Here is a 26759-nt window from a genome sequence, read left to right on the forward strand (position 1 = left end):
GTAATGGAAGTATTTATTCCCTCTGCTCTGTTTGCAAAATGTGCAGCTCGCCCAGAGCTGCCTGTTTTTTGGGTAGTGCTGCAAGCAGTCAACGATTGTACGCATCTTCCTTAAGCGATTCTCTCTGGCCACTGCTTGAGCTTCTGCGAGCCTCGCTCTTGTTGGTGACAGGAGTTTGATCGGAGTCGGCGAGCTCAATGCCTCTGCAAGGCTAGGTGTAGCATTCCTGCCGTTTATGCCTGTCCGCAGCTCCTTGTGCTCCCACTTTGGGCGGGAGGCTTCCTTCTTCATAAGGGAGGCTTCCCTTAGTTTGAGAATGTCTGCCGGCATCTCGTCCTGGATTCTACCATGGCTGCCTCCGGATTATTTGGGTTTCAAAATAATCTCCATCCAAGTTCCCCAGGTCTCTCTGTTACTCCTGCATGTCTTGGCATTTTATACACCTGTGGTCCTTCAATGGGCTGCAGGGGTATTCATCAGTCAATCTTGCCTGATTCTGATTAAGAGGCCATGCCTGACCTTCATACCTTTCATGCATCTTCTTCATGCCAGGACCTAAATGTTGAAGGTGAATGGTGTTCATTAGTCTTAGTTGCTTCTCCCTCGTCTCAGTACCAGAGTGAGGAGAGTGTGTCCCAGGAGAGGAAAGAAGGGGAGGTGACCTACAGTAACCTATAAGGGTCAGGGGGAGGTTAGACTGGTTGTCACTAGGATAAGGGGATACTGTGTTTCCCCTAACGGTAACCCATTCCTAATCCTTCTCCTCCTCTTTCTAGTACGTCTGGATTGATAATATCACCTGTCTTTCTCAGTGATAATGGGACATGAGGAACAATATCCCACAACCGCCTCTGGGATAGGGGTTTCTTCCTGAAAGGAAGATGTGGAATACTGCGTCTTACCTAAGGGCATCCCACTTCCAATCCCCAAGGACCCTCCACTCACGTGGTCCTCCCTCGCCTGTCCGCCCCCAGGCGCAGGATCCAGAAGCGATGGCCTTTCCCTGGCCACCTGCATAGAGAATCCAAGGGGAGTAGGCGTGAGAATACCCTCACGACCCCCAATGGCCAGATGGCTAGCTGGTATGACATTGGTTTTCACGTGTGTACCTTTTAAAGCCAAGTACGTCTCATCCATAATTGATCTGGTGGTCATCAAATGTTCCTTTCAGTAATCCCTTCTCCCATCTTCTGCCTACATTTTCCTAATGCTCCTGAAGCTGGTTTTGAGCACTACAGGAAAAGCCCCAATACAATCAAAAGAATCGATGGAGATGACGTGTAAACCAATCACTTCTAGTTAGTTCACTGGTAATAAAATAAAGGAGTCTGATGGATACATTATGGGGACGGGGTAGTGAGAAGAACACTGAAGCAACAGATTCTGTAAAACATTAAGAACAAGCTCAGTCTGAATCACCCTGCCCACAAATAAATAATAATAATTAATAATTAAAATCGACCCGTTCTCATTTGTTCAGAGGTCTAGAAGATATTTCTTGAGGAACATAGTCTTGAGAAACAGTACTCTAACGTCAATCTGCAGATTTGAAGACTGTCAGCCAAAGACTTGCGTCAGTCTACACTGACCCGACTCCCATGGGGAAGTATTGCTTCATTATTTTCTAAGAGAAGGTGACTGAGTTAGTTCTTAATTTTAAGTACTAGAACCAACAAATAATTCTTTTCCTGCACTCTCTTCATCTAAGAAGTAATACTGTTGAAATAATGTAGTCGTGTTGGGACAGTTAAGAGGGCCAAATAGATTAAACAATGAATCGAAACAAACATGTAATTCTGAAATATTCCCTAGGCTCCTAATGACTTGGCCTTTACTTTCAAGCCTACTTGATTGTCTTAATAGGAGTTTGAACATTTCAGGATGTTGATAGATGTCTTCATAGTAGCAGTGGGAGTGGGACACGATGGACAGATTGATGGTAACACAGCCCTAATTGTCTTAGCACAAATCCTTATAAATACATGCCATGGCATCCAAAATGGCTACTGCTGCATCCTGCTAACAAGCTTTATTTCCATGATCGGCCCTGGGCAAATTCCTGGCTCTTCAGCTGGGCAAGCGATGAGAAGGTCAGGCATCTAGGTCATGTGGTGCAAATGTAGCATCTAACATCTGTTAACACATTTGAAAATCCTGCGTTGATTACTGAAACAGCCTCTAGTTGGGGAATCCATCTAGTCGAACTCATACAGAACAAGGCTGCCTGGGTGATCCTGGGCTTCAATTCAAGAGATCACATTACAGCAGCTCTAAAACAATACGCTGGAAATTGTGCTTAAAATACTTTGCATCACACATAGTGCCTTCTGGAGAATTAGGCCTTAATGTGTCTGCCAACAAAAGACTTGCCGGCCAGCAACCTGAGATCAACCAAAATAATAAAAATCACCACTCGTTCCTCTAAGAAGAAAGTGATTGATGGCCGAAGCTGAGAGCAACCTCCCACTTCCCCTTTGGAGTGAGGAAAATCACCTTAAAATCAGAACTTTTGAAAACCTTTGTCTTCAAACAAGCTTTCAGTGAATAAACCTAAGTTTTTTTTTTTGCATGCACTCAGTCAGTCTCATTTTCAACCTCATTGTTTCTCCCCCTCGTCCTTTTTGAATCCCCTTACATTTGGCCATGTCTCTGGTGTCTGCCATTTAAGTGACTGTGTGTTCTCTAACCTCTGCTTCCCCTATGCAGTTACTTTACTCTGCCTGCCTGGACAAGGATCACTCTGGACTCTGCCACCTTATAGGAATAAACCTTATGAATAATGATCTCCCTTGCATTTAATTTTTAATGCTTTCATTGTGTCCTTGTAATACTGAGTGGAATTCTGAAAAGCAGTATAGCTATGCTCTTCTCACCTGTCTGCACTTGCTGGATCTGTAATGTGCCAAGGACTGTGAATTACCTTGTTTGCATCCTCCATCCGCCCATCTCTTTTTGGGGTGCCGCCAAGTGATTTTTGCTGCAGTGGATAACTTATAAATGATGTAATCTATAGGGCCCTTGGCTAGTCCTGATCTAGCCAGGTGTGTTAATAGTTAAAGAACAAGTGATCAGGATGACCAAACGAGATAATACACCTCTCAAATAATTATTCAATTACAACGCGGATGCCATTTGTTCATATGGTATTATAAATGAAGGTTTAGTTTTCAAAACATGTGATTCAATACATACATTTGTAGTAGATCAAATTTGTAACAGGACATAGAATGATCACTATATGTGTAATACAAAGACTAGGCAGAATTTTGTCAATGCATTGTATTTTCTCGTTTGGACACCCTGATCACTTGTTCTTTAACTATGACTTATAAATGAACAATAAAAAAGAAATGCAAGCACAGTGAGAAAATTGGATTCCCTTCCACCCGGTGACCCTTTGAGTTCACAATGAGCTTGTATTTGGCTGTACTTAGTTGTATTAACTGAGCATACATAATACTAACATGGCCCAAGTGTACCCTACCACCAGTCTTATTGTTGGCCAGTAGTGACCTTGAAACATGATTTTTGCATCTTCAGTGGGAACCAGATAATACAGACAAAATAATGAACAGCAACATAGTGGTCTTCCAAAGCATAACATAAGTTTCCTTGAGGCGAAGTTCACATTCGAACTTTAACCTTGTGCTGTTCAAACTCAGTGTGTCAGTGGGCTATGTCAGCCCATCAGCCTCACTGAATGTTTCTAGTAAAACTGAGGTACTTTAAATTCAAAGAAAGACCCTGTAAGGTACAATTGATTTACAGTGACAAGCCCAAGGAAATTAAAGTTGGATGGCATGGTGGGTCTCTCCACCACAAGTGCTGTATTTGTCTTTGAATCAAGAGATATAGTAGCAGCATTAACCGGTGTCGGAGCACTTAAGAGGGCTTTTCAAAAATGGTTAGATTAGGTGGCCTGAATAGGTGAAGACCTAACATGTTAGGAGTTTGAATTTCAACTTTGAATAAGTGAATGGCTACAAGTTAGACATTTATGGTATAGTTGATTAGGCAACCGATCCCCAAGTATCCACACACTACTTACAATGATACCTTTCTTAGGGATATTCAATAGCTACTACACCACTGAACAACCAAGGGCCCCACCTAGCTCAGCACTGCTTTCTGGAAGACTTAGACTACATTTTATACACATAAGTATCTAGAATGCTACAAATATAGAAACGTAGGAGCTCTCTTCTATTGGTTGTGAAAGGGATTTTAAGTTCTCTTATGAAGTCTTACATTATCATTGCTCCAGGCGCAGACTCTGACTGTGTGGAGGCAAGCCGACAAGCACTACCTACCGCGGATCTGCTTTTTGAACAAGATGGACAAATCTGGTGCAAGGTATTGGGCCATAGCAGCTTCTTTTGTAAACCTGTAAAGTAGGTTCCCTTCAAACAACAGGAAAAACTATGACTTCATTTTTTGTTGCTTTGGATGTTCATAATCTGTTATCTTTGTGTTAGTTGTCATGTGTGGAAATTCAATACATCTTTTCCAGCACAGTCTTTTTAAGTATATCAAAAAAATAAAGAATCCCCTTTGGAAATGTTACACATCCAGTAGGGCTCGTAGTACAAGACTCCTTCTGCTCTGTTTGTGTTGAAATGCTGGGAAGTGCCAAACCTAGTACAAATTGCCCATCCCTAATTGCTCATGCTCGACTCTCAGTAATGTGTGTACTTTTTGTCTGCATGCTTTTTATGCTTTCTGCATGTTGTCAGCGTTATTTTCCTTTTCTGTGCTGATATTAGACACATATCTTTTAATTCGTTTTCAATGTTTCTTTTCATTTCTGAAATAATGCCCACTGTTTATTAATTATATATATTTTAAGATGGTGGTTTCATGCAGTCATGACATGAGAGGACATGAGATTTCTGTTTGAATCACACATGATTGGTGTGGTTCTTAATGTCTGTAAAGTACATCCAGGATCCACGTGCTTCCTGGAGGAGTCAGATAAAACACTCTTCTTGAATGCTTCTGTGGTTCCTTGAAAATTCTTGAAAGAAAATTATTATGCCGGAAAATTTTTCCATGCTTGTTGCATCCTTTTTTCTGGCATTAGCAGAGAGACATGGTTTGAGCGTTGTCTGGCTTTCGTGTATATTGTCCGGATGCTCTGGAATGTAAGAGGTTGTGAAATTAGACCATGAATACAGTCTATATCTAATTTCTGAAGTCCACAAACTCCAAATGCTCCATAACCTTTAAGAAGTTCCTTTGTCTGATTAACGGAACCTGAGAAATTAATTTCTAGCTGATATACTGGGGTAAATAGTTAAAAAAGGTACTACCACCCCCTCTTTCTTGTGCTCAAGACTTAAATGTGATAAGGACGAATAATCATGTAATGATTCTATAGGAGCAATCCAATCCCAAAATCTCAAGCAATTCTTAGTGTGCTGTGGTCTATTTTGTAGCTCCTCTTGATTAGAGCCAATTTCTAATAAAAGATCCTTGCATTCTTTCCCAAATAAAAACGGTCCTTTCATGTGCTCACACTTTAACAAAACATCCAGGAACAACAAAACATCACCATAGAGTGTGGCATCTTCTGCTGTCAAACTTTTACGATATTGATTCTGGAAATTCCACATTCCCCTCGATCGAAGCGATTGGATACCCAGTTCATACCTGAGCAATGCCCCAGGAAGGGAGCTGTGGACCCTAAACAACTTCCTCCATAGTAACATCTCCATCTCAGGGAGCAAGTTCAAGATTGAAAAATCCCGAATTTCTATACCATAAAGTCATTTTAGAATGATTTTGCCCTGATAAAACCTCAATGCTGGAAGTATAGCGAATTTCCTCAATTTCCCATCAACCTTTTTAAGTTGGTTTAATAGGCCGATGGTTTTCTGGGCGAGATGTACTCTGAAATTTGTCTTTGTGGGTTTGAACTCAATATGAAATCCCAAGTAAACAAGCGAGTCAACCGTACCCAATTTGTGACCGTCTACCCACCAAGCTCCTTGAATTTTCTTCCTTTTCCGTGTAAATACAGTGACCTTTGTTTAGTGGAATTAATAACCAGACTGTTATACTTAGCATATGTGCCAAATACATCTATCAATTTCTGCAAACCACGTGGAGGAAGATCGGCTAAATAAAATCATCCGCGTATGAAATCCACGTAAGTCACTGGTTACTCAAACTTGGTGATGCAAATGCACTTTTTTCCAAAGTCTCTCCCACATCAGACATATATAAATTGAAGACAGGGAGCCAAAATACATCCCTGTCTGACTCCCAAAATAGTCTGAATAGGGCCAGTTGTTTCAGCCCTCATATTCAATCAAACCCTAATCTTACGATTGTCATGAAGTGCTAAAAGAACTCTTAACAATCCAGTAGGTATATTCCAATTTGCAAGCTTATGCCATAAGTATTCTATTCACTGTGTCAAATGCTGACATCCCAAATCTATCTACTTTACCTTTAAGGGCTACATTTTGAACATATTTTAACAGCAAACTACGCACAGGAGGTTTGAAGGTCCTGAATTTTGAGTTATACTATCTGGCGTGCCAACTACAGTATGTAGTGCATTGGGTGGCAGATGACCCTACAGGAGATACGATTCTGCTACAACCAGCGCTAAAAAGACTGTTTCTTAGGGATCTGATCTGGTCTTCCCCTGAGGGAACAATATAGCCATCCACACTTAGTGAAATTAGGAATACATTTATGGAGGAGGACCTGTAGATCCATGCGAATGGGAGACCTGATATCGCCTCAGACGCCCTTAGCAGTGGTAATGGCAGAAGAGCACAGATATAGGACGAGAGTGAGGGTACATTGGGAGGCCTGTGGGATTGCGACAATAGGAGATGTGAGAGGGGAAAACAGGTTACTGAATTTTTCAGAACTGAGAGAGACCACGAATATTCACGAAGGGCAGTTCCTGCTACACAGGACTATGATGAGCACTATTAAAGGCAGATGGACGGTCGTCTCAGAAGAGACTAGAGAATGCGAAGACACAGAAACGCTAAAAAATATCCCTGAGGGGGACACGCCATCTCCAGAATGTATGGGGTATTGATAGATCGTGCCTCGAGAACTCAATTAAAATGTAAGGAAAAATGGGAGGAAGAGTTGGGGAGAACGTTAGAGGACAAGGAAAAGATAACCCTATATCACAAGAAGGTCTCTAGAAACGCCACAACACTACAACTTATCCAACTGTACATCAAACAAAGGGCATATTTTACACACATTTAAAGGCGCGAGCAGGCAGGCATGTCCCCAATGCAATGAAGAAAATGCAGGATTGATAAATATGTTCTGGGACTGCAGGGTGGTGCAGGGTTTATGGAAGAAGGTGGCAAGTAAAGTAGCCCAAGGCGGTATTACACTGGATATCCAGTCCCCAGAAGCGTGCATGCTGGGGCTGTTCAGAAAAAAACACGAAGCAAAAGACTCCTGTAAAGATTAAAAAACGGATCTATATATTAGCCAAGCGGAGCATAGCCATGCATTGGAAAACTACCAAGTAGCCCAATATAGACAGATGGTGAGAAGACCTCAAGAAATGGGCAACAGCAGAAACGGGAGTGTGGGAGAAAGCGCTAGGGGAACAGGATCAGGAATTTGGAACGGACATTCTCCAATGGATTGCCCCGACAGTGACATTGTTTCACCAGAATGAAAGAGAGGGCGCAACCCAAGAAATACTAGATAGGACTAGGGAAAGTGTGACAGAATAAACGTAAGCGGTACAAGATACAGGCAGTGGGAGGGGGGTTATTTTGGGGAGTTCTAGGGGGGTATTGTGAAGCTTATGCGATGTACACGATTAATGTCATCTTGATACTTTGTTGGTTTGGTTGTATGAAAATGCTAATAAAGATAATTAAAAATATATATCTTTTCTGAGGCTTGTGGAATCTGCTTAGATCACATGCTGTGCATAGGCCGACATCTAGTGGAAGCTGCAGAGTATTACAGTTTGTTTTTTGAAACTCGAAAATGGGCATCGACACAGGGCGTGCCAGTAATACTATCCCTAGTGTGACGTCCACTGTACCCATGATCCATCACGCGTCTAGGACCCTCGGATTGTTTTTTTCCGCCATACTGGTCGGAAGCATCCTGCGGAGTTCCCTAGCCTTAGCCATAATTTTGCAAAAATATCTTAATATTTCCCCATTTTCTCCATCCCAACGTCGAGTCACCGAACTTCGACACTCGACGCCGGCCCGGAGAAGAAAACAACCGTCGAGAGCTGCACGACAGACTTGGGCCTCGGCCCGGGCCTTGGAAGGCCTCTGGCCTCGGCCCTGCAAGTAGGGAGAGTGGGGGGGTGGTACATACTCTACACTCTATAAATATATAGGTACATCTTCTTATATATTCCTAGACTCACTAGCCCGCTGCCACAGGGTGCGTATGGAGGGTACCCCTTTCCAATCTTGCCCAAGTGCAACCGCAAGTACCCTTGGGTTGATAGACACGCCACGTGTAACCTCTGCCTACCGAGGGACCACCCCGAGGCGAATTGCAGAGCGTGTAGTCGGTTTAAACCGAAGACCCTAAAGGACTGTTTGACCAAACATTGGGCCCACCACGCCAGGCAACAAGAGGCCATGGCAGCGGAGGGCGCCTTCAGTGATGGCAGCGACGCCGTGCTTTCGGACGGCGAGGGCAACGTGGCGTCGAGAGACAGCCAAGCGCAAGTCCCCGACCTCGGAAGGTTGTCCGGCAGGGCAGCTATGGGGAAAACCCCCGGCGACATGAGCGCTACCCACAGCACTTCCACTAAACACGCGAAGTCCAACCGAGACTCGACACGCGTGTCGAGTTCTCGGAAAGAGGCACACAGAGAACGGTCCACCGAGTCATTGTCCTCTGGGCGTTCTCGATCAAGATCGCCGCATGACACAAGGCAACAATCCACTGTTGCCAAAAGTGCCTTGCTCACTAAAGTAATGGAGGTTCGATCGTTGGAAGACGAAGCCGACCTCTATCCCCAGGCTGCACTCCAGGAGTCGGCGTCAGCAGACCGTGTGACGGCTGCCCCCGAGTCCCGACCTCCACAATCTAGAGGTAGGGACACTACGCCCGAATCTCGACGCCAGACATCGAAAAGCTCTGAAGTAGTGAAAACACCGGGGAAACACTCTTCCACGCACACAGAGGGGGCTAAACAACAAAAGAAGCATTCTCAACCTTCTTCTACACCACATAAACAGACAGACAAGTCACAGTCTTCTACACCACAGAAACAGACAGACAAGTCTCAGTCTTCTGTCAATTTACCCAAGATCCCTGCACAAGGACATAGGTCCAGTCAGGATAGAACAGGGAAACCCTCCCAAGAAAGGGTAATCCCCAGCTCTAAGGAATGGTCTAGTGAAGATATAGAGTTATGTCTAGGATGCCATCCCTGGCAGACTTCTATGCTAAGAATCCTGAGCACTTCCTCTACTATACCCCTGCGAGGCTAAACCATCAAGGTCTAGAGACCCGCAACCCCCAGGTAAGAAAAATCCCGGGTTGAAGCACCAACACAAAGTCGATCTTCGGACCCCTTCTATATACATCCTTACTCTCAATATATAATGAAGATCCACCTTTGAATGAGGATCCAGATTTGAGCACGTTGGGAGACCAAACTGGGATGGACTACTATGGGGATGACCATTACCAAGAGGAAGACGAGGATGACCCAGAAACCTACAGAGTAGATTCCCCAGTAGGCAAAGAACTTCCGGTTACCAACTCCCCTGTCGACAACAAACCTCTCTTGAATGAGGTTTTGTCCAGTGCGGCAGAACACTTCCGCATTGATACCCAGGGAGCACAGGAAGAGAGGGATTTTGCCGAGGAACTAGTGGGAGAAAGGAGACCTGTTGCCCAGGCCACCCCTATTCTCAAATCTATTCAAAGGAGAATAGACCCTTCCCTTCTAAATCCCAACCTCACTAGGGCAGTAAACCCCAGGATCGAAAAACTATTCAGGGCAGCCCAGTCAGACCCGCTGCACATAAGGGAGCAACTGAGACCGGACTCCCTGGTAGTGACAAACACCCGAAAGAGGGCGGGAATGCCCCTATCATCATCGTCTGAAGCTCCTCCCGACACGGAGCGCAGAGAGATCTATGGTTTGGGTAGGAAAGTAGCCTCCACTTCCGCCTACCAGGCAAGGATTGCCAACTCCACCACCCTACTGGCGAGTTACAACTGCCACCAGTGGGAAGAGGTCGCGGCACTCATCGTCTCCGTGTCACGATGCCTGCCCCCAGACATCCGGAACAGGTCCATCTGTCCAGGGAACAGGCACCCAAGAAGACACAGGAATTCCCAAAACCCTGACTAGGGGCTATATGGGTTCAGTCCTGGCGACGTAAGCACCAGGCTCATATTGCCACCTTTAAACTATGCAGGTCATCCTGCAAAGAACTCATGTACAGGCCATGAAGGGACTACTTTCCTTTAGGAACTATTTTGCTGCTTGGGTGTGGTACTGGAACTTCTTACCTGGGAACTACTTTTTTGATGCTATTTAAACCACGCCCGAAGAGCAGCACACGCTTCGCATTATTCTGCATCTTAGCAGCGTAACGCTCACCGTGTCTGCAGTCCAGCATCCAGTCTACAGCCACACCAGTCTTGTGTCCGGAGCCGATCCTAGAGAAAAGGACAGAAGAAGAAAAGGTTAGAACAAGGAGATTTCCATTTGGTCATCATCTTTTCCTGGAGCAGCCGCACCTGTGGATAAAGGAAAAAGACATTAAAATAAACTGTCGCATTGCCAGCTGCAGCGCTGCGCCATACTCACCTGTCTTCGGAGCATCTCCACGACCCGGCGCAGTACCCGTTGAATCGCCGCCAGAAACATCAGCATCTGAAAAGACAAGAACAAACAAAAGGTGAGCGGGGTTCCGCCAAAGACATTCTTTTACTTACTGCAAGTTACTTACTCAGAATTTTACGTTCCAGGCAGCGCTGGTCACCATCCTACGTGAGACATTTTCGGCAAGGCGCCGCACCTGCAAAGAAGAGAGAGAACTATTAGTTAATTACATTTGGAACAATATTACTTGCTAGACAGTGCTTGGTACAAACTGACTCTTACCTAAGCGCTACCTTCATCCATCGAGGCGAACTCACTCCTTGGATCACGCTGCAAGGGAAAAGGTATGAAAGGAGCAAGAGCGAATTAACAGTCATTTGAACTCTAAAAGAACTATACATTCGGTTTACACACTACTTACCTCGGAGTCATTGTTGTCTGGAACTCTACCAAATACCTTCGGATCAATGAAGTAACTGAACTTCTACACGCTCCTGCACTCCACGCAGGATGGAGAGTGTTAGGGAGAATTCTCTGTAAAGGCTAATTTCCCAAATCTAGTGAGTCCCCCAGCAGCTTTGCTGGATTTTTGGGGTTTATTTATTTCTCCTGCTAAGAGTGAGACTCTTTTCCTCCCACTCTTAGACATGATTTGAGGTGTTCCTTTGACTTTGTATGTGTTTTATGGGCTATGGGGTCCTTTACCCCATAGGGCTTCATGTGTTTTTGGTATGTGGGTTTCACAGCACCCTCCGTGCCGTAACCCAGGGGTGTCGTAGCGACCCCCAAACATAGACTCCATACCCTAGGACTGACTACTGTCTCCCGGGGCATGTAAAGTCACCATTGGCTTTACTAGTCTCAAATTGTGAACAGAACCAGTACAAACCATCCTATTGTGGACGTACTGGTCGGGACAATTCGATTGCCCCGGGGTCTGTTGTTCGAGGGGGCACTGTCCAGTCCCCCCCGACCAAGTTTTGGCTGGTGGCAGTGGATACTACGTTTTATATTCGACCACGAATATATTCCTATGGGATTTTCCCATTGTTCGAGGCTACCACTTTTTGACATAGCCTCGAACATACCGCCGGTTTATTAAATTAATATAAATTCGCCGGTTGGTATTTTTTGCCGAAACTTGGTTCCAAAATGGCGTTTGTGTTCGCTTCTGTGACTCCAACCCAAGTCGAGCCCTTTGTTCCACTTTTTGGTGGGCTCCAAAAGTGGTGCCACTCTGTCTGGGTACCACAGGAGGTGTGGGAGGGGGTTTAGGCACCCTGGACTGAGTTGCCTTGGCAACTCAAGTCGCATTCTTGTGTGATTGGCCCAAGTGGTGAGCCGCCCCTTAGCATGTTTTAGTGACAGCTAGGCTGAATGAATGGGGGTTTTCTGCATAAAAGCAGGGCTTTGGGGACTGGAACTTCAGAAGTCACCACAGGACCTAAAGAATCTGAGGAAGGAGAAGCCGAGCCGACCTGCAACGACGACGCCACCGGAGGAACCCTGCTGAACCGTCTCACCACTTTTCCCGACGACAGAGGAGATCTCCAGCCCGGAGAGTCTTCTTCCTTTGACTGGTGGGGATAACCAGTTTGCCCGTCTTTTCGCCTTCCTGGACCATCCCGTGGCCGCCTTGCCCGTGCTAAGCACCCCGGCAACCGGAATACCACGGTTTACCACTACCGCGAAGAAAAGGGTGGTACCTTGTAACCGGGAAACTCTGCGGCTGGTAGCGCAACGACCTTCAGCTTTCCTCCACGTCGAGACCTCCTCTTCCTCTGGACAAAACACTGACTTGGAACCATTGCCAGGAACAACTGCCCCGGCTGGAGCGTTCTTCCCACTTTCAGGTACTGTCTCTCTCCTGGCTTCCATTGCGACAGATCGTTCGGGGTGACAGTAAATCCTCGACTTTCTAACCTGGGCTAGCCTGGGACCTGTTAACTAACTTTTCCTGATTTGATCTCAATCTTTTGTGAACTTTCTACAAAGACTCTTTGGGCATAACCCCACTGTGTGATCCTGGACACATTTTGCTTGCTCTCTCTAAGAGTGGGCCTGGCATTTGAACTTCCCTGCTCTCCAGTAGACTTTGCCTAACCTGCCTCACTGTGGTTCTTTGAAAAGTATTGAAATTTGTGTGCTTTCATAACCCTGCCTTTTTCCCTCCCTTTTTTAATAACTTATTAGAGTGCCATCTTATGTTAAGCGCTCACCTCTGTCTGAAAATAAGTGGTGTTTCTCATTAAGACTTGTCTAATAAGTAATTAGGGTTGTATATATATAATAGTGACGGTGTGTTGAATTTATTTACCTCTTTGTGTGCTAGTGTAATTTACAAGTGTGTCTTTAAATAAATAATTATATACTTTTACACCAAAGCTCTGGTCAGTGTTTGCGTGTGCTACTGTATCTCTGTATCTATTGTGTATACTCTATATACTGCCTAACTCATCTTGAGAGGGGTTTGACTGCTCAGCCACAGCTACCAGGTAAATCTGGGTGGTACAGACTGCTACCAATTGGGTTTACTGCCAACCACCTGTAGTCCTAAATCTTTTGCAGTGGTCCCTAAGGGAACTGCACAGGTTTCTGCCTAACGGAGAGTTCATCCTTCCAAACAATAAGGTGAGACTTTATGAAGGGGAATACTGGAAGTTTTCAGGGAAAATAGTGTTAGTGTAACCTTTCTACCACGGGTGGCTAATCCCCTTTACTGCTTTTAGGAAAATATTCTGGCGGGCCAGGCAGACGAAACTGAGTGGGCAAGTGCAGTCGATCATCACTTCGCTACGAGTCACACTGGTGGAGACCGCAGCAGTCCAGCTTCGTTCGACGCCCCTGTGGAATTCAGGTGAGCGTAACAGAATCCAAAGCCTTACTACAAATCTCCACCCAGGTTTTATGGAGACCTCAGAGACTGACCAATTAGCCTAACTACTTGGAGAACTAAGGGCTGAAGTGCATTCTGCCCGTCAAGAGACTAATACTCTCAGGAGAGAACTAATTGTGGCAAAAGAACATACGGATGATCTCGCCAGGCAATTACTTCAAGCTCAAGCTGGGCACACACCTTTACCTGGACTCGGGGGAGCTTCTGCCCAAGCTCAATCAAGTAATCCAGTGCAAGTAATTTTACCAGGGACAGTTCCTTTAGCACCGCCAGAACGCTTTGCGGGGGACCCCAAAAGGTTCGCCGTGTTTATGAACCAGTGCCGCCTGCATTTTTTATGTAGATCTGGAGCCTTTCCGAATGATCAAGCAAAGGTAGCCTTTGTACTATCGTATCTCAGCAACAGTGCAGCCGATTGGTCTATTCCACTAGTCAACCAGGATGACCCTCTTCTTCGGGATTTTCAGGGTTTTCAACTAAGCATGGAAAGACTATTTGCCCGACATTCCCAAGGCCAAGCTTTGGATAACAAACTTTTGTCCTTGCGTCAGGGTAACCAGGATCTGCTGACCTACATCGCAACCTTTAATAGGTTGGTGGTAGAAACCGGATGGCCAGAGGTCAAGCGGATTACGCTATTTCATCGTGGGCTACGAGGTGAACTAAAAGACGTTTTGGCACAAGTAGTGAACCCACCTCAAGATTGTGCTGAATACATAGACCTGGTTGTCCAGTTGGATCACAGACTTCAGAATCGGAAGACTGATCGGGCTATATTCGAGAATAGAGTATTGGTAAGACCTAAGGACAACGTCACCCCCAAAGGAACTGATGTATCTGAACCCATGCAAATTGAGGGGGGGGGTTGAAGGACCTTTGACTCAAAAAGAAAGGGACAAGAGGCGGCAGTTACAATTGTGTTTGTATTGTGGAACCTCGGGGCATTTTTTACGGATTTGCCCAGTGAAACAACCTAAGAAGGTGGTAGGAGTCGCCGACAAAGTCAATATGGAATCAGAGCCGGGAAACGACCACGCCCGACAAGCGTAGAAGTCCGCTTGCCGAGCATGAAGGACACTCAGACCTTGCAGCTAATTATACCAATGGTCCTTATAGATCAAAGGCAACCATCTCGTATGCACGCAGTGAGAGCATACATAGATAGCGGAGCCATAGGAAACTACATGGATCAAGAATTGGCTACAAGGATGAACCTGCCTCTTTGCAAAAAAACCACAACTGATGTAATCACCACTGTCGATGGGACACCACTGTCGATGGGACCGAAATAGCTTCCGGTCCAGTAACTCATTCAACTATGGAGATGACACTGTTGGGTCAAGATGGGCATCAAGAGAGCATTGTGTTTGACTTAATCAAGGCCCCACAGTTCCAAATAATTCTGGGAATGCCATGGTTGGAAACTCATAATCCTTGTATTGACTGGCGAGAAAAGAGAGTGACCCTCTCGGATTGTGCACACACTTGTTACCCTGAAAGAACTTTGATCAAAAGACTGGCTACGGTCACAAATCCGATAACTCAGTTACCCCAGGAATACCAGGAATTTCAGGATGTTTTCCAGAAAGAACAAGCAAACACGTTACCAACCCACAGATCATATGATTGCCAGATCGACCTCCTACCCGGTGCTCAAATTCCATGCAGCAGAATCTACACCCTCACTTAACCCGAAAATCTTCATTTACAGCAATATTTGGATCAATACCTCGCTAATGGCTTCATTCGCCCGTCCAAGTCTCCAGCAGCATTGTCTTTATTCTTCGTCCCTAAAAAGGAAGGTGACCTTAGGACTTGTATTGACTATTGTGCATTAAATCAAATAACGGTAAAAAAAAACGATACCCATTGCCCCTGATCCCAGAACTACTGCACCAAGTAAAGGATGCTTGTATCTACACTAAGTTGGACCTCCGAGGGCGTATCATCTGGTACGAGTGAAAAAAGGCGACGAATGGAAGACTGCCTTCCGTACCAAATACGGATTGTTCGAATACCAGGTGATGCCTTTCGGGCTTTGCAGCGCACCGGCAGCCTTCCATTATTTTATGAACGATGTCCTTTGCAAACTCATAGACGTCTGTGTAGTTGTATACATAGACGACATCTTAGTATACTCTTCATCTGAATCGGACCATTTGAAGCACGTTCGTGCTGTACTAGAATAAGTACACCAGCATAAATTATATGCGAAATTGGAAAAGTGCGTTTTTCATACTTCGGAAGTTGAATTCCTTGGATTTATCCTGACCCCAAATGGAGTTCGAATGGATTCACGAAAGGTGGATGCAATCCTCAAGTGGCCCTCACCTACCTTGATTAAAGGGGTACAGAGTATGCTTGGATTTGCGAACTTTTACTGCAGATTCATTCCTGATTTTTCACATCTTGTACACCCCATCACGGCTCTTTTGCGGAAAAATAAACGCTTCCAGTGGACGGAAGAAGCTGAAAAGGCCTCCCAAGACCTAAAACAGAAATTTACTTCAGCTCCTGTTTTAAAGCACCCACGTCCAGAACTTCCGTACGTGGTTGAAACTGATGCATCCAACTTAGCCATGGGAGCTGCCCTTTCCCAAAAGGATCCTGAAAATGGTGAACTTCACCCGGTGGTGTTCTGGTCACGGAAATTTTCAGCACCAGAGTTAAACTATGCAGTTACTGACAAGGAATTACTGGCCATCAAGTCGGCGTTCAAAGCCTGGCGGGATTATCTTCTCGGAGCTCAACACACCATCACTGTAATCACGGATCACAGGAACTTACAATATTTAAAGACAGCCAAGGCTCAATCGTCACGCCAACTTAGATGGGCCTTATTCTGTGCGGAATATGATTTTGTGATTACTTACCGACCAAGTTGTCGAAATGGCAAAGCAGGTGCCTTATCTCGTATTGGAATGGGAGAAGCATATTCAAATCCAGAACCAGTACCCATAATTTCGGAGAGAAGAATTCTTGGTATAACCACTCTACAGACTCTGGACGACATCCATAAAAAGATTCAACAGCTTTTCGACCCGGCCGCCTTACAAAGCTGGTTGAACAAAGGCAAAGATTATTCAGTCACCGATCACCTACCATACTATCAAGGGCGTCTTTACCTACCAAATAAAGAATTACAAGAACATGTTATCTCCAATTACCATGAGTCTTTGATAGAAGGGCATCCTGGGATCGCTAAAACCGAGGCCAAAATCAAAAGACAATTCTGGTGGCCTACTTGGCGGAAAGACATTAAGTCATTTGTACTGTCTTGCGGTATTTGCGCCCAAAATAAGACCCAGAAAAGGAAACCAGTAGGCCTATTACAACCTTTGGACATTCCGCCTACGCCTTGGCATACCTTATCCCTTGACTTTATTACTGACCTTCCCCCATGTAATGGGTATAACACCATCCTAGTTATAGTGGATCTTTTTTCCAAAATGGCTCATTTCATTCCATTAAAGGGTCTACATTCAGCCTCGACCTTGGCCAAGGAATTTCTAGAACATATCGTCCAAATACATGGATTCCCCTCCGTATTGGTTTCCGACCGGGGAAGTCAGTTCATTTCTCAGTTTTGGAGGGAATGCTGTCAATTGGCCCAAATCGACGTTAGATTATCAACCAGCACCATCCTCAAACCGATGGTCAAACTGAGAGGACCAATCAGACACTAGAGCAATACCTACGGTGCATGTTACACCAAACCGAAGGCAATTGGAAAGACATTTTGTGGATATCCGAATATGCATACAACAACTCATTGCACTCAGGAACAGGACAAAGTTTATATTATATATGGGCAACATCCTTGAACCTCTGAACTCGATTCGCCCCAACACTTAGAGATGCCCGCTGTGAACCATCTACACGCCACTATTACACAAGCTTTTAAAAAGGCAACCGAACATTTGAAACCAGCTAAAGAGAGATACAAGAAAACCGCAGATCAACATAGAAGCGAAGCTCTGAAATATCAGATAGGAGACCAAGTTTGGCTGGCTTCAAGACACATACCTTTAAAGGGGACTCAAACCTTTAACCCCAAGTATTTGGAACCTTACACTATTAAAGCCATTATTAATCCCGTGGCCTTCAAATTGGAGTTAGCGTCAAATATACAAATTCACCCAGTCTTTCATGTTTCACTTCTAAAGCCAGTACAACCAGGGACAAGCCTAACTAAACCACCTAACCCCATCCTAATAGACGGGGAACCAGAATTTGAAGTAAAGAATATTTTGGACTCAAAAATAGTCAAATCAACACTTTTTTTATCTGGTTGACTGGAAAGGTTATGGTCCACAAGAAAGGTCATGGGAACCAAGTGACAATATTCATGCACCTCGATTGGTGAAAAGGTTCCACCAGAATTTCCCAGACAAACCGGAACCAGTGAGGAGAACAGCCTTAGGAGGGGCCTTGGGGGTGTGGGGAGTGCTGTCACGATGCCTGCCCCGAGACATCCGGAACAGGTCCATCTGTCCAGGGAACAGGCACCCAAGAAGACACAGGAATTCCCAAAACCCCGCCTAGGGGCTATATGGGTTCAGTCCTGGCGACGTAGGCGCCAGGCTCATATTGCCAACTTTAAACTATGCAGGTCATCCTGCAAAGAACTCATGTACAGGCCATGAAGGGACTACTTTCCTTTAGGAACTATTTTGCTGCTTGGGTGTGGTACTGGAACTTCTTACCTGGGAACTACTTTTTTGATGCTATTTAAACTACGCCCGAAGAGCAGCACACGCTTCGCATTATTCTGCATCTTAGCAGCGTAACGCTCACCGTGTCTGCAGTCCAGCATCCAGTCTATAGCCACACCAGTCTTGTGTCCGGAGCCGATCCTAGAGAAAAGGACAGAAGAAGAGAAGGTTAGAACAAGGAGATTTCCATTTGGTCATCATCTTTTCCTGGAGCAGCCGCACCTGTGGATAAAGGAAAAAGACATTAAAATAAACTGTGTCGCATTGCCAGCTGCAGCGCTGCGCCATACTCACCTGTCTTCGGAGACCCGGCGTTGAATCGCCGCACGAAACATCAGCAACTGAAAAGACAAGAACAAACAAAAGGTGAGCGGGGTTCCACCAAAGACATTCTTTTACTTACTGCAAGATACTTACTCAGAATTTTACCGCTCCAGGCAGCGCTGGTCAACATCCTAGGTGAGACATTTTCGGCAAGGCGCCGCACCTGGAAAGAAGAGAGAGAACTATTACTTAATTACATTTGGAACAATATTACTTGCTAGACAGTGCTTGGTACAAACTGACACTTACCTAAGCGCTACCTTCATCCATCGAGGCGAACTCACTCCTTGGAACAAGCTGCAAGGGAAGAGGTATGAAAGGAGCAAGAGTGAATTAACAGACATTTGAAATCTAAAAGAACTATACATTCGGTTTACACACTACTTACCTCGGAGTCATTGTTGTCTGGAACTCTGCCAAATACCTTCGGATCAGTGAAGTAACTGAACCTCTACGCGCCCCTGCACTCCACGCAGGATGGAGAGTTCATCCTTCCAAACAATAAGGTGAGACTTTATGAAGGGGAATACTGGAAGTTTTCAGGGAAAATAGTGTTAGTCTAACCTCTCTACCACGGGTGGCTAATCCCCTTTACTGCTTTTAGGAAAATATTCTTGAGGGCCAGGCAGACGAAACTGAGTGGGCAAGTGCAGTCGATCATCATTCGCTACGAGTCACACTGGTGGAGACCGCAGCAGTCCAGCTTCGTTCGACACCCCTGTGAAATCCAGGTAAGCGTAACAATCCGCCCCGGAACCTTGAAAAGGCCAGTTGGCACAGGTTGCGTCGGAGGGAAGAGCCGTGTCCGGCTGCATCCTTAAAGTAACCTTTGATGCCGCGGATAACGCCGGCAGACTGATAGCAGAAGGCACTGTTATCAAAAGACATGCTTGGCTACGTCAATCTGGGTTCAAACCGAGACCCAAGCATCGTTAATAGACAAACCGGTGGAGCCTGATCTACTGTTTGGCAAGGATGTAGAGGACACGCATAAAAATGCCAAGGATGAGTACGAGACTCTCAAATCCCTGGGCCAATTAACCAACAAACCCATGAATCAAAGAGGGAATGGCAATTTACGTCGCCCACGCGGCCAAAATTCCCAGAGAGGCTCCAACTATTCCCAGGGGCAGGATACACCATGGAACAACAACAACCAGCAGTCTACCCAGGGTTATGGCAGGGGTAACAAAAGAGGACGTGGTAAAGGTAGAGGAAGCCCCAATAGAGGCGGCAGCACGCCTCCCCCAAAACAGTGATGTTCCGTTCAGGGTCCCTTCTCCACATCCCCAGTAGAGGGACGCATTTCCAACTTCACCCAAGCTTGGGAAGGGATCACATCAGACAGATGGGTGCTGTCCACAGTGTCCGCAGGATACTGAATAGAACTGTTAGAGCATCCCCGAAACCACCCTCCAGGACAAAAAGTACATTCATTAGACCACCAGAAGATCCTCCTCGAAGAGATCGCCAATCTTCTAGCAAAAGACGCGATAGAACTCATCCCGGGATACCAGGTAAACAAGGGTATTTATTCAACTTACTTCCTAGTGCCAAAAAAAGATTTCATAATGCGCCCAGTATTGGATTTACGGCCTGCAAACAAGTATGTCAAGCCCCAAAAATTTCGCATGACTACTCTCCAAGAGGTAATCCCCCTCCTAAAAAAGGGGGATTACATGGCAATATTGGACATGAAAGATACCTATTTTCATATTTCCATGTTCCCAGCGCACAGAAGATACTTGCGCTTCATGGTTGACAGTCAGCACTACCAGTTCAAGGTACTGCCCTTCGGGATAGCCTCGGCTCCAAGGGTATTCACCAAGGTACTGGCGGTGGCGGTGGCACACCTACGCAGGGAGGCAATCCCAATGTACCCTTACCTGGACGACTGGCTCATCACGGGGGAGACACCAGTAATTTGCAGAACAAACATTCAAAGAACGATCAACCTCCTCTTCGAATTAGGTTTCCCCATAAACGAGAAAAAGTCAAGTCTGGTGCCAAGCACCTCCAAACATTTCCTAGGAGCTGTCCTAAACACGTAAGAGGGGTAGGCCTTTCCATCAGAGGAAAGAATTTGGAATATACTGCTGCAAATTCTGCAATATCAGGCCGGTCGCCAGATAACGGTACGCAAAGCAATGCGTTTGCTGGGCATGATGGCGTCATGTATTTACCTGGTCGCCCACATGTGCCTATGCATGCGTCTCATGCAAGAATGGTTGGCGAAACAGTGGTCTCAGGCAAGTGGTCAGTGGGACGGTCTAGTGGTCGTTTCGCCAACACTTGTACAAAGCCTTCACTGGTGGACAAGAGAAAACCTGTCCAAGGGGAAACCCTTTTACGATCCCGAGATACAGGCGGTAGTCACAACGGACGCATGCCTGTCAGGGTGGGGAGCACACCATCTCCACCACACAGCTCAGGGTCTCTGGTCTCACTCAGTGGCCAAGAATCATATCAATCCGCTAGAGCTTCTGTCAGTATTCAGAGCGCTTCAGGCGTTCAAGCCCTACCTGTTGAACCTGTCAGTGCAGATCCTGATGGACAGCACTACAGCCATGTTTTACCTGAACAAACAAGGAGGGACTTGTTCGCCAAATCTGTCCAAGCTTGCCCAGAAAATTTGGATATGGGCACTCAGACGGAACATCTTCCTGTCATCTCAACATATTCCAGGGGATCTCAATTCTCTAGCGGACGCTTTGAGCAGAGATCCCCTCCCAGAGGAACACGAATGGTGTATACACAGAAAAATCGTAGAAGATCTCTTCTCTTAGTGGGGTTTCCCCACTATAGACCTATTCGCCACAAGCGAAAACAGACTCCCAGGGGAACGCCCTGTGGATGAACTGGTCAGGGATGTTTGCGTACGCTTTTCCACCAACACCTCTCATCAGGAAGGTAGTCAACAAGATGAACAGAGAATCGATGAGGGTCGTCCTAGTTGCTCCCATGTGGGCAAGACAACCGTGGTTCCCACACTTACGCAGACTAGCGGTGTGCGATCCCATCAAACTCCGGGGCTGGTACAACCTACTGTCCCAGCACCAAGGTCAGAAAGTGCATCCTCAACCCTACTCAATGAACCTGGCAGCATGGCTCCTGAGGTCATAGAGTTTGGACATCTCAATTTACCGCAGAGATGTATGGACATCCTAAGAGAATCTAGGAAGCCAAACACGAGGCACTGCTACTTTGTTAAGTGGAAAAGATTTGTTATCTGGTGCCAGAATAAGCAAATCAACCCTGTTGATTGCACTCCTTCCACAATTGTCTCATACATGCTCCACCTGCTGGACGCAGGGTTGGTTTTTAACTCACTAAAGGTACACCTGGCAGCGCTGTCAGCATACACCACCTCCCATAAGGTGTCATGGTGGAAAGTACCAGTGATTAAAGCCTTCATGGAAGGAGTAAAGAGACTTCACCCTCCAATTTCAAACCCACCACCAGGATGGGACCATAACGTGGTGCTATCTAAACTCATGGGCCCCCCATTCGAGCCCATGCATAAAAGTAGTCTCAAACACCTGACTTCCTGACTTATAAGACGGCCTTCTTCGTAGCAATTACATCTAGAAGAAGGGTCAGTGGAATTCAGGCTCTGTCAGTGCAGTACCCTTTCTTTACAGTTCATAAAGATAAACTGGTTTTACGTACACACCCTAGGTTCTCACCTAAGTTTATTTCTAAATTCCATGTGAACCAGTCCATCGAGCTTCCTGTTTTCTTCCAAGACCCACAAAGCTCGGCTGAGGTGAAACTACACACCCTAGATGTGCGTAGGGCGGTCCTATACTATGTAAACAAAACCAGACCTCTAAGGAAAACAGACCAACTGTTTGTCTCCGTAGCTACAGGCAAAGAGGGAGATTGTGTCTCTAAAGGCACCATCTCTAAGTGGATTGTTAACTGTATCCAGCTGCGTTACTCCCTTTCTGAAAAAACTTTGCCTTTCACCCCAAGAGCCCACTCTACAAAAGGCATTGGGGCCACTCTGGCTTTCATTGCAAATGTATCCCTTGACACGATTTGCAAAGCAGCTACCTGGAGCTCAATTCACAGTTTTACTCAGCACTACTGCATTGACACCCATTCCAAGACAGATACTCAAGTGGGACAAGCGGTTCTAAAACATTTATTTGCTCATGACCCTTCTCACATCCCACCCCCTTCTTCTAACATTGCTCGCTAATCTATGCACAGCATGTGATCTAAGCAGATTCCACAAGCCTCAGAAGGGATACATTACTCACCGTAATCGTATTTCTGATGCTTGTTTCTGCTTAGATTCACATGCGTCCCACCCTTCCTCCCCACTGAGAGAAGGCGCATGGATGCTTGTAGTCTTATCTATCTATCTATCTATCTATCTATCTATCTATCTATCTATCTATCTATCTATCTATCTATCTGCTTGGATTACCTGTACTCGCGCTACTCCTCATGCTACCTCATGTCAGAGAAAATACAATCTGAGGGTCCTAGACGCCTGAGGGATCACTAGGGATAGTATTACTGGCACGCCCTGTGTCGACGCCCATTTTGGAGTTTCGAAAAACAAACGGTAATACTCCGCAGCTTCCACTAGATGTCGGCCTATGCACAGCATGTGAATCTAAGCAGATACAAGCATCAGAAATACGATTACGGTGAGTAATGTATCCCATATATATTTTAACAGCAAACTGTTAAGGTTAGTGCCGTGGTTTTTCCGAAAACCAATCTGCCTTTTTTTGATGCCTCCAGATTTGCAAGAGCACAGACGAGAAACCCTGCCAAGTTTGAGAAAAACTGGCTCATAAGAAACTATTAGAACCAAGAGGAAGGATTGAATCCCCCTGGAAGATTGGAATAAGTGATCATCCCAGAGTAATAAGACACAGCATAAGATGTATTAATGTTGTCTCCTAGGAGAGTCAGTATCGGAGAAATATTGCTCGATATCCTCTGTCTTTAGGACAGATAAGAAAGTTGGCCCAGAAGATATTTGGAAAAGGGCAACGTCCGTAAGGCCCCTGAAGAGGTTCATGAGATTAGACAATGGTTTTACGTTTAACGAAACATGTTGGGCAAGCGTGAAACAATTTGTTGCTAGAACACACATGTTGAGTAACTATTTGAGGGTTGTTGTGCTGTAAGAATGTGCCGAATAACATTATATGCATTTTTTGTTTTTACTTTATTTTACTTATTTGCATTGGGTTACTAGGAGACCAACATCTTATACACATATACATATTATCTTCATATAGGTGATATGGTATATTTCTTGCTGTTTTCGTCATTTTATACATAAACGCATAATTTAATTTACAGGAAACTCATTACATAACTTGTTATTACGGTATGTGTTGTCATGGCTCAGGTTCAACATTATACCTTATTCATGGAACAGGCCCAACATGTCTTTGGGTCTACATGTTGTTGGAACCGTGCCCACATATCCCTCTTCTCTTTCATTTGCAAAGGTAATTTCTTTAAGCCATTCTTGTATTGTCGGTGCTGAGTTTGATTTCCATTTTAATAAAACATGTTTATTAGCTTTTATGCATCCTATATTAAAGAATCAACAAGTTATCACATTGGTCTTCCCAATATCCCCGAGTAGGTACCTGAGGGGGAGTATTATTGGGGGTATTTCAGTTATTTCATGTAATACCTCGGCTACCTTTTGCCAAAATTCTGTTACTTCGGCATAGCTCCAAAACATGTGCATGGTATCTGCCGCCTCGCTCCCTCATTTTGGACATTTATTTGTGGTGTTAGGGGAGAATCATGCAATTTTCACGGGTGTATAGTGTAATCTCTTCAACACCTTAAATTGTCGGAGTTGCGCATTCAACGAGACTTCTTTTGTAAGAAGGCAGTATTTCTGCCATTTTGTTTCCTCAATAGTGGTTTCGGAATCTCTTTCCCATTTCTGACTGTGCTGTGTTGGTCCCTCTTGTTTTGCACCTTTGCGTATATTCTAGATAGTTGACCCTTCCGATTGTTCCCCCCCCCATACCTCCATCTCCATACATTTGCTTGGGTCTGGTTCCTGTGGGAATGATGGCCACTTTTTCTTTATTGCTGCACACATACAATAGTATTGCAGCACCCGTACCTGGTTATCACCCAGCTTTGTTTCAAATTCTTCAATGGTGACAGCTTTATTTCTTTACCGGGTCCCACGCTGTCTGGATATCTGTATCAAATGAAGGAGGGAGCCCTGGGCAGTTCCAAAATGGGATGCTATTACAGTATGGGATGATTGTGCCCATCCTGTTATTTATTTGGCTCCTTGCGGTCATAGTAGTGCGCACTGGGTCATACGAGCACGAGTCAACATAGTGGTCTTTGAGTATGACCGATTTGAGATCAGCCCGGGATGCCCCATAACCTTCCAGTGTGTTGTGTCGTGTTCCGGTATCTGATCCATACCAATAACCTGCATAGTGTGCCTGCACTGCCAAGTAATATAGTTCAAAATCTGGGGCTTTCAGGCCTCCCCTGTCGTATGGTTCAGTCAGGGAATCCCATTTCAAGCGGGCCGTACTACCCTCCCATATGAATTGCACAGCCAATGTTCGTGTTGAAGAAATATAGTAGTTTGGGTACATCAAAAGTGTGAATCTACCATATATTGAAATTGGATATTTAACCCACAGGTTTAGCTTAAGTTCTAATGTATTTAAATATTCCTCGTGATTCCTTTCAAATAGTTATTTCTGCGTCCGGGACACCATGACTCCGAGGTATTTAACCGTGGTCTGAGTCCAAAGTAATCCGTGAAGGTTCACCGGTTCCCCAGTGTTCTCAGTTTATGGAAATAGCTAGGACTTAGCTGTATTGATTCTGTAGCCAGAGTGGGGTGTGAATTCCCCAAGTTCATCCAACACAGGTTTAATGTTTGTGTTTGGATTTCGTAGATATAGGAGGCTGTCGTCTGTATACAGTGAGATCACTTGTGGGAGGCCTGATATATGTATCCCTCAATGGCCATGGAGGTCCCTAATCTGGCATGCAAGTGGCTCTATTGTAAGAGTAAAAAAGAGGGGAGAGAAGGGGCACCCCTGTCGTGTACCCCTAGCTAATGTAAATGGAGTGGAGTAATTCCGGTCGGTATGTAATTTGGCTGTTGGGTTAGTGTACAATAGTTTCACATAACTATTTCTTCTTATTATTATAATTTATAAACCCGTGCCCCAGACCAAATCGTCTCAGTACCCCAAATTAAAAATTCCATAAAACTGAGTCAAATGCTTTTTCAGCATCCAATATAACGCCCACAGAGAAAGCTCCCGGGTCTGTCTGGGACATTATTCTGAATAGTCGGCGTAGATTTAGGGCAGTCGATCTACCCGGGATGAAGCCTGATTGGTCAGGATGTACTAAGCTAGACATGTATGGGAGCAGTCTGTTTGCAAGGATTTTCACAAATATATTTGCGTCAGCATTTATTAGTGACAGTGGGCGATAAGGGGACATCTCTGAGGGGGGTCTGCCAGGCTTCAGAAGGACTGTTATCCCTGCCTCGGTCAGGGAAGATGGGCGTCGGGCAATGATGCATGATTCCTCCCATACTTTCAGTAGACGACGGGCAAGAATGTCTTTGTACGTCTTATAGAGTTCTATCCCCAATCCGTCTGGACCTGGAGCCTTTCCAGGGGCAAGTGAGGAAATGACTTCCGTAACCACCTCAAGCGTAACTGGGCAGCTTAGCTTTTCCCCAGCTTCATGGTCTAGGCAGGGCAGGGCAGTCTCATTCAGATAACTATCTACCTCTTCCTTCATGCTGGTGTCCGAGTTTGCATAGATGGTTTGATAATAGTTCATAAACGTTATATTTATCTCACCTGCATTAGTTATATGGCATCCATCTGGGCCTGTAATGCCCGTGATGTGCTGCATTTCCCTTTCTCCTCTAACTATTCCCGCAAGGAGTCGACCGCGTCTGTCCCCCTCACCATACTTACGGATCTCAGCAAGTTTTACTCTGAAGCAGACCTCGTGATTC

General features: G+C 45.3%; 1 protein-coding gene across 2 annotated transcripts in view; it reads left to right on the forward strand.

The window, feature by feature from the left end:
• Window positions 1–26759, forward strand: part of GFM2 (GTP dependent ribosome recycling factor mitochondrial 2) — a 925389-nt gene that overhangs the window by 524873 nt on the left and 373757 nt on the right. For both annotated transcript variants that reach the window (XM_069627482.1, XM_069627483.1), the window contains exon 8: window positions 4265–4353. In XM_069627482.1, coding sequence (XP_069483583.1) covers window positions 4265–4353 — 89 coding nt within the window. The remainder of the gene's footprint in view (window positions 1–4264; window positions 4354–26759) is intronic.

This window comes from Ambystoma mexicanum, chromosome 6p, assembly GCF_040938575.1.
Source record: "Ambystoma mexicanum isolate Mex_15411 chromosome 6p, UKY_AmexF1_1, whole genome shotgun sequence".
Lineage (NCBI taxonomy): Eukaryota > Metazoa > Chordata > Amphibia > Caudata > Ambystomatidae > Ambystoma > Ambystoma mexicanum.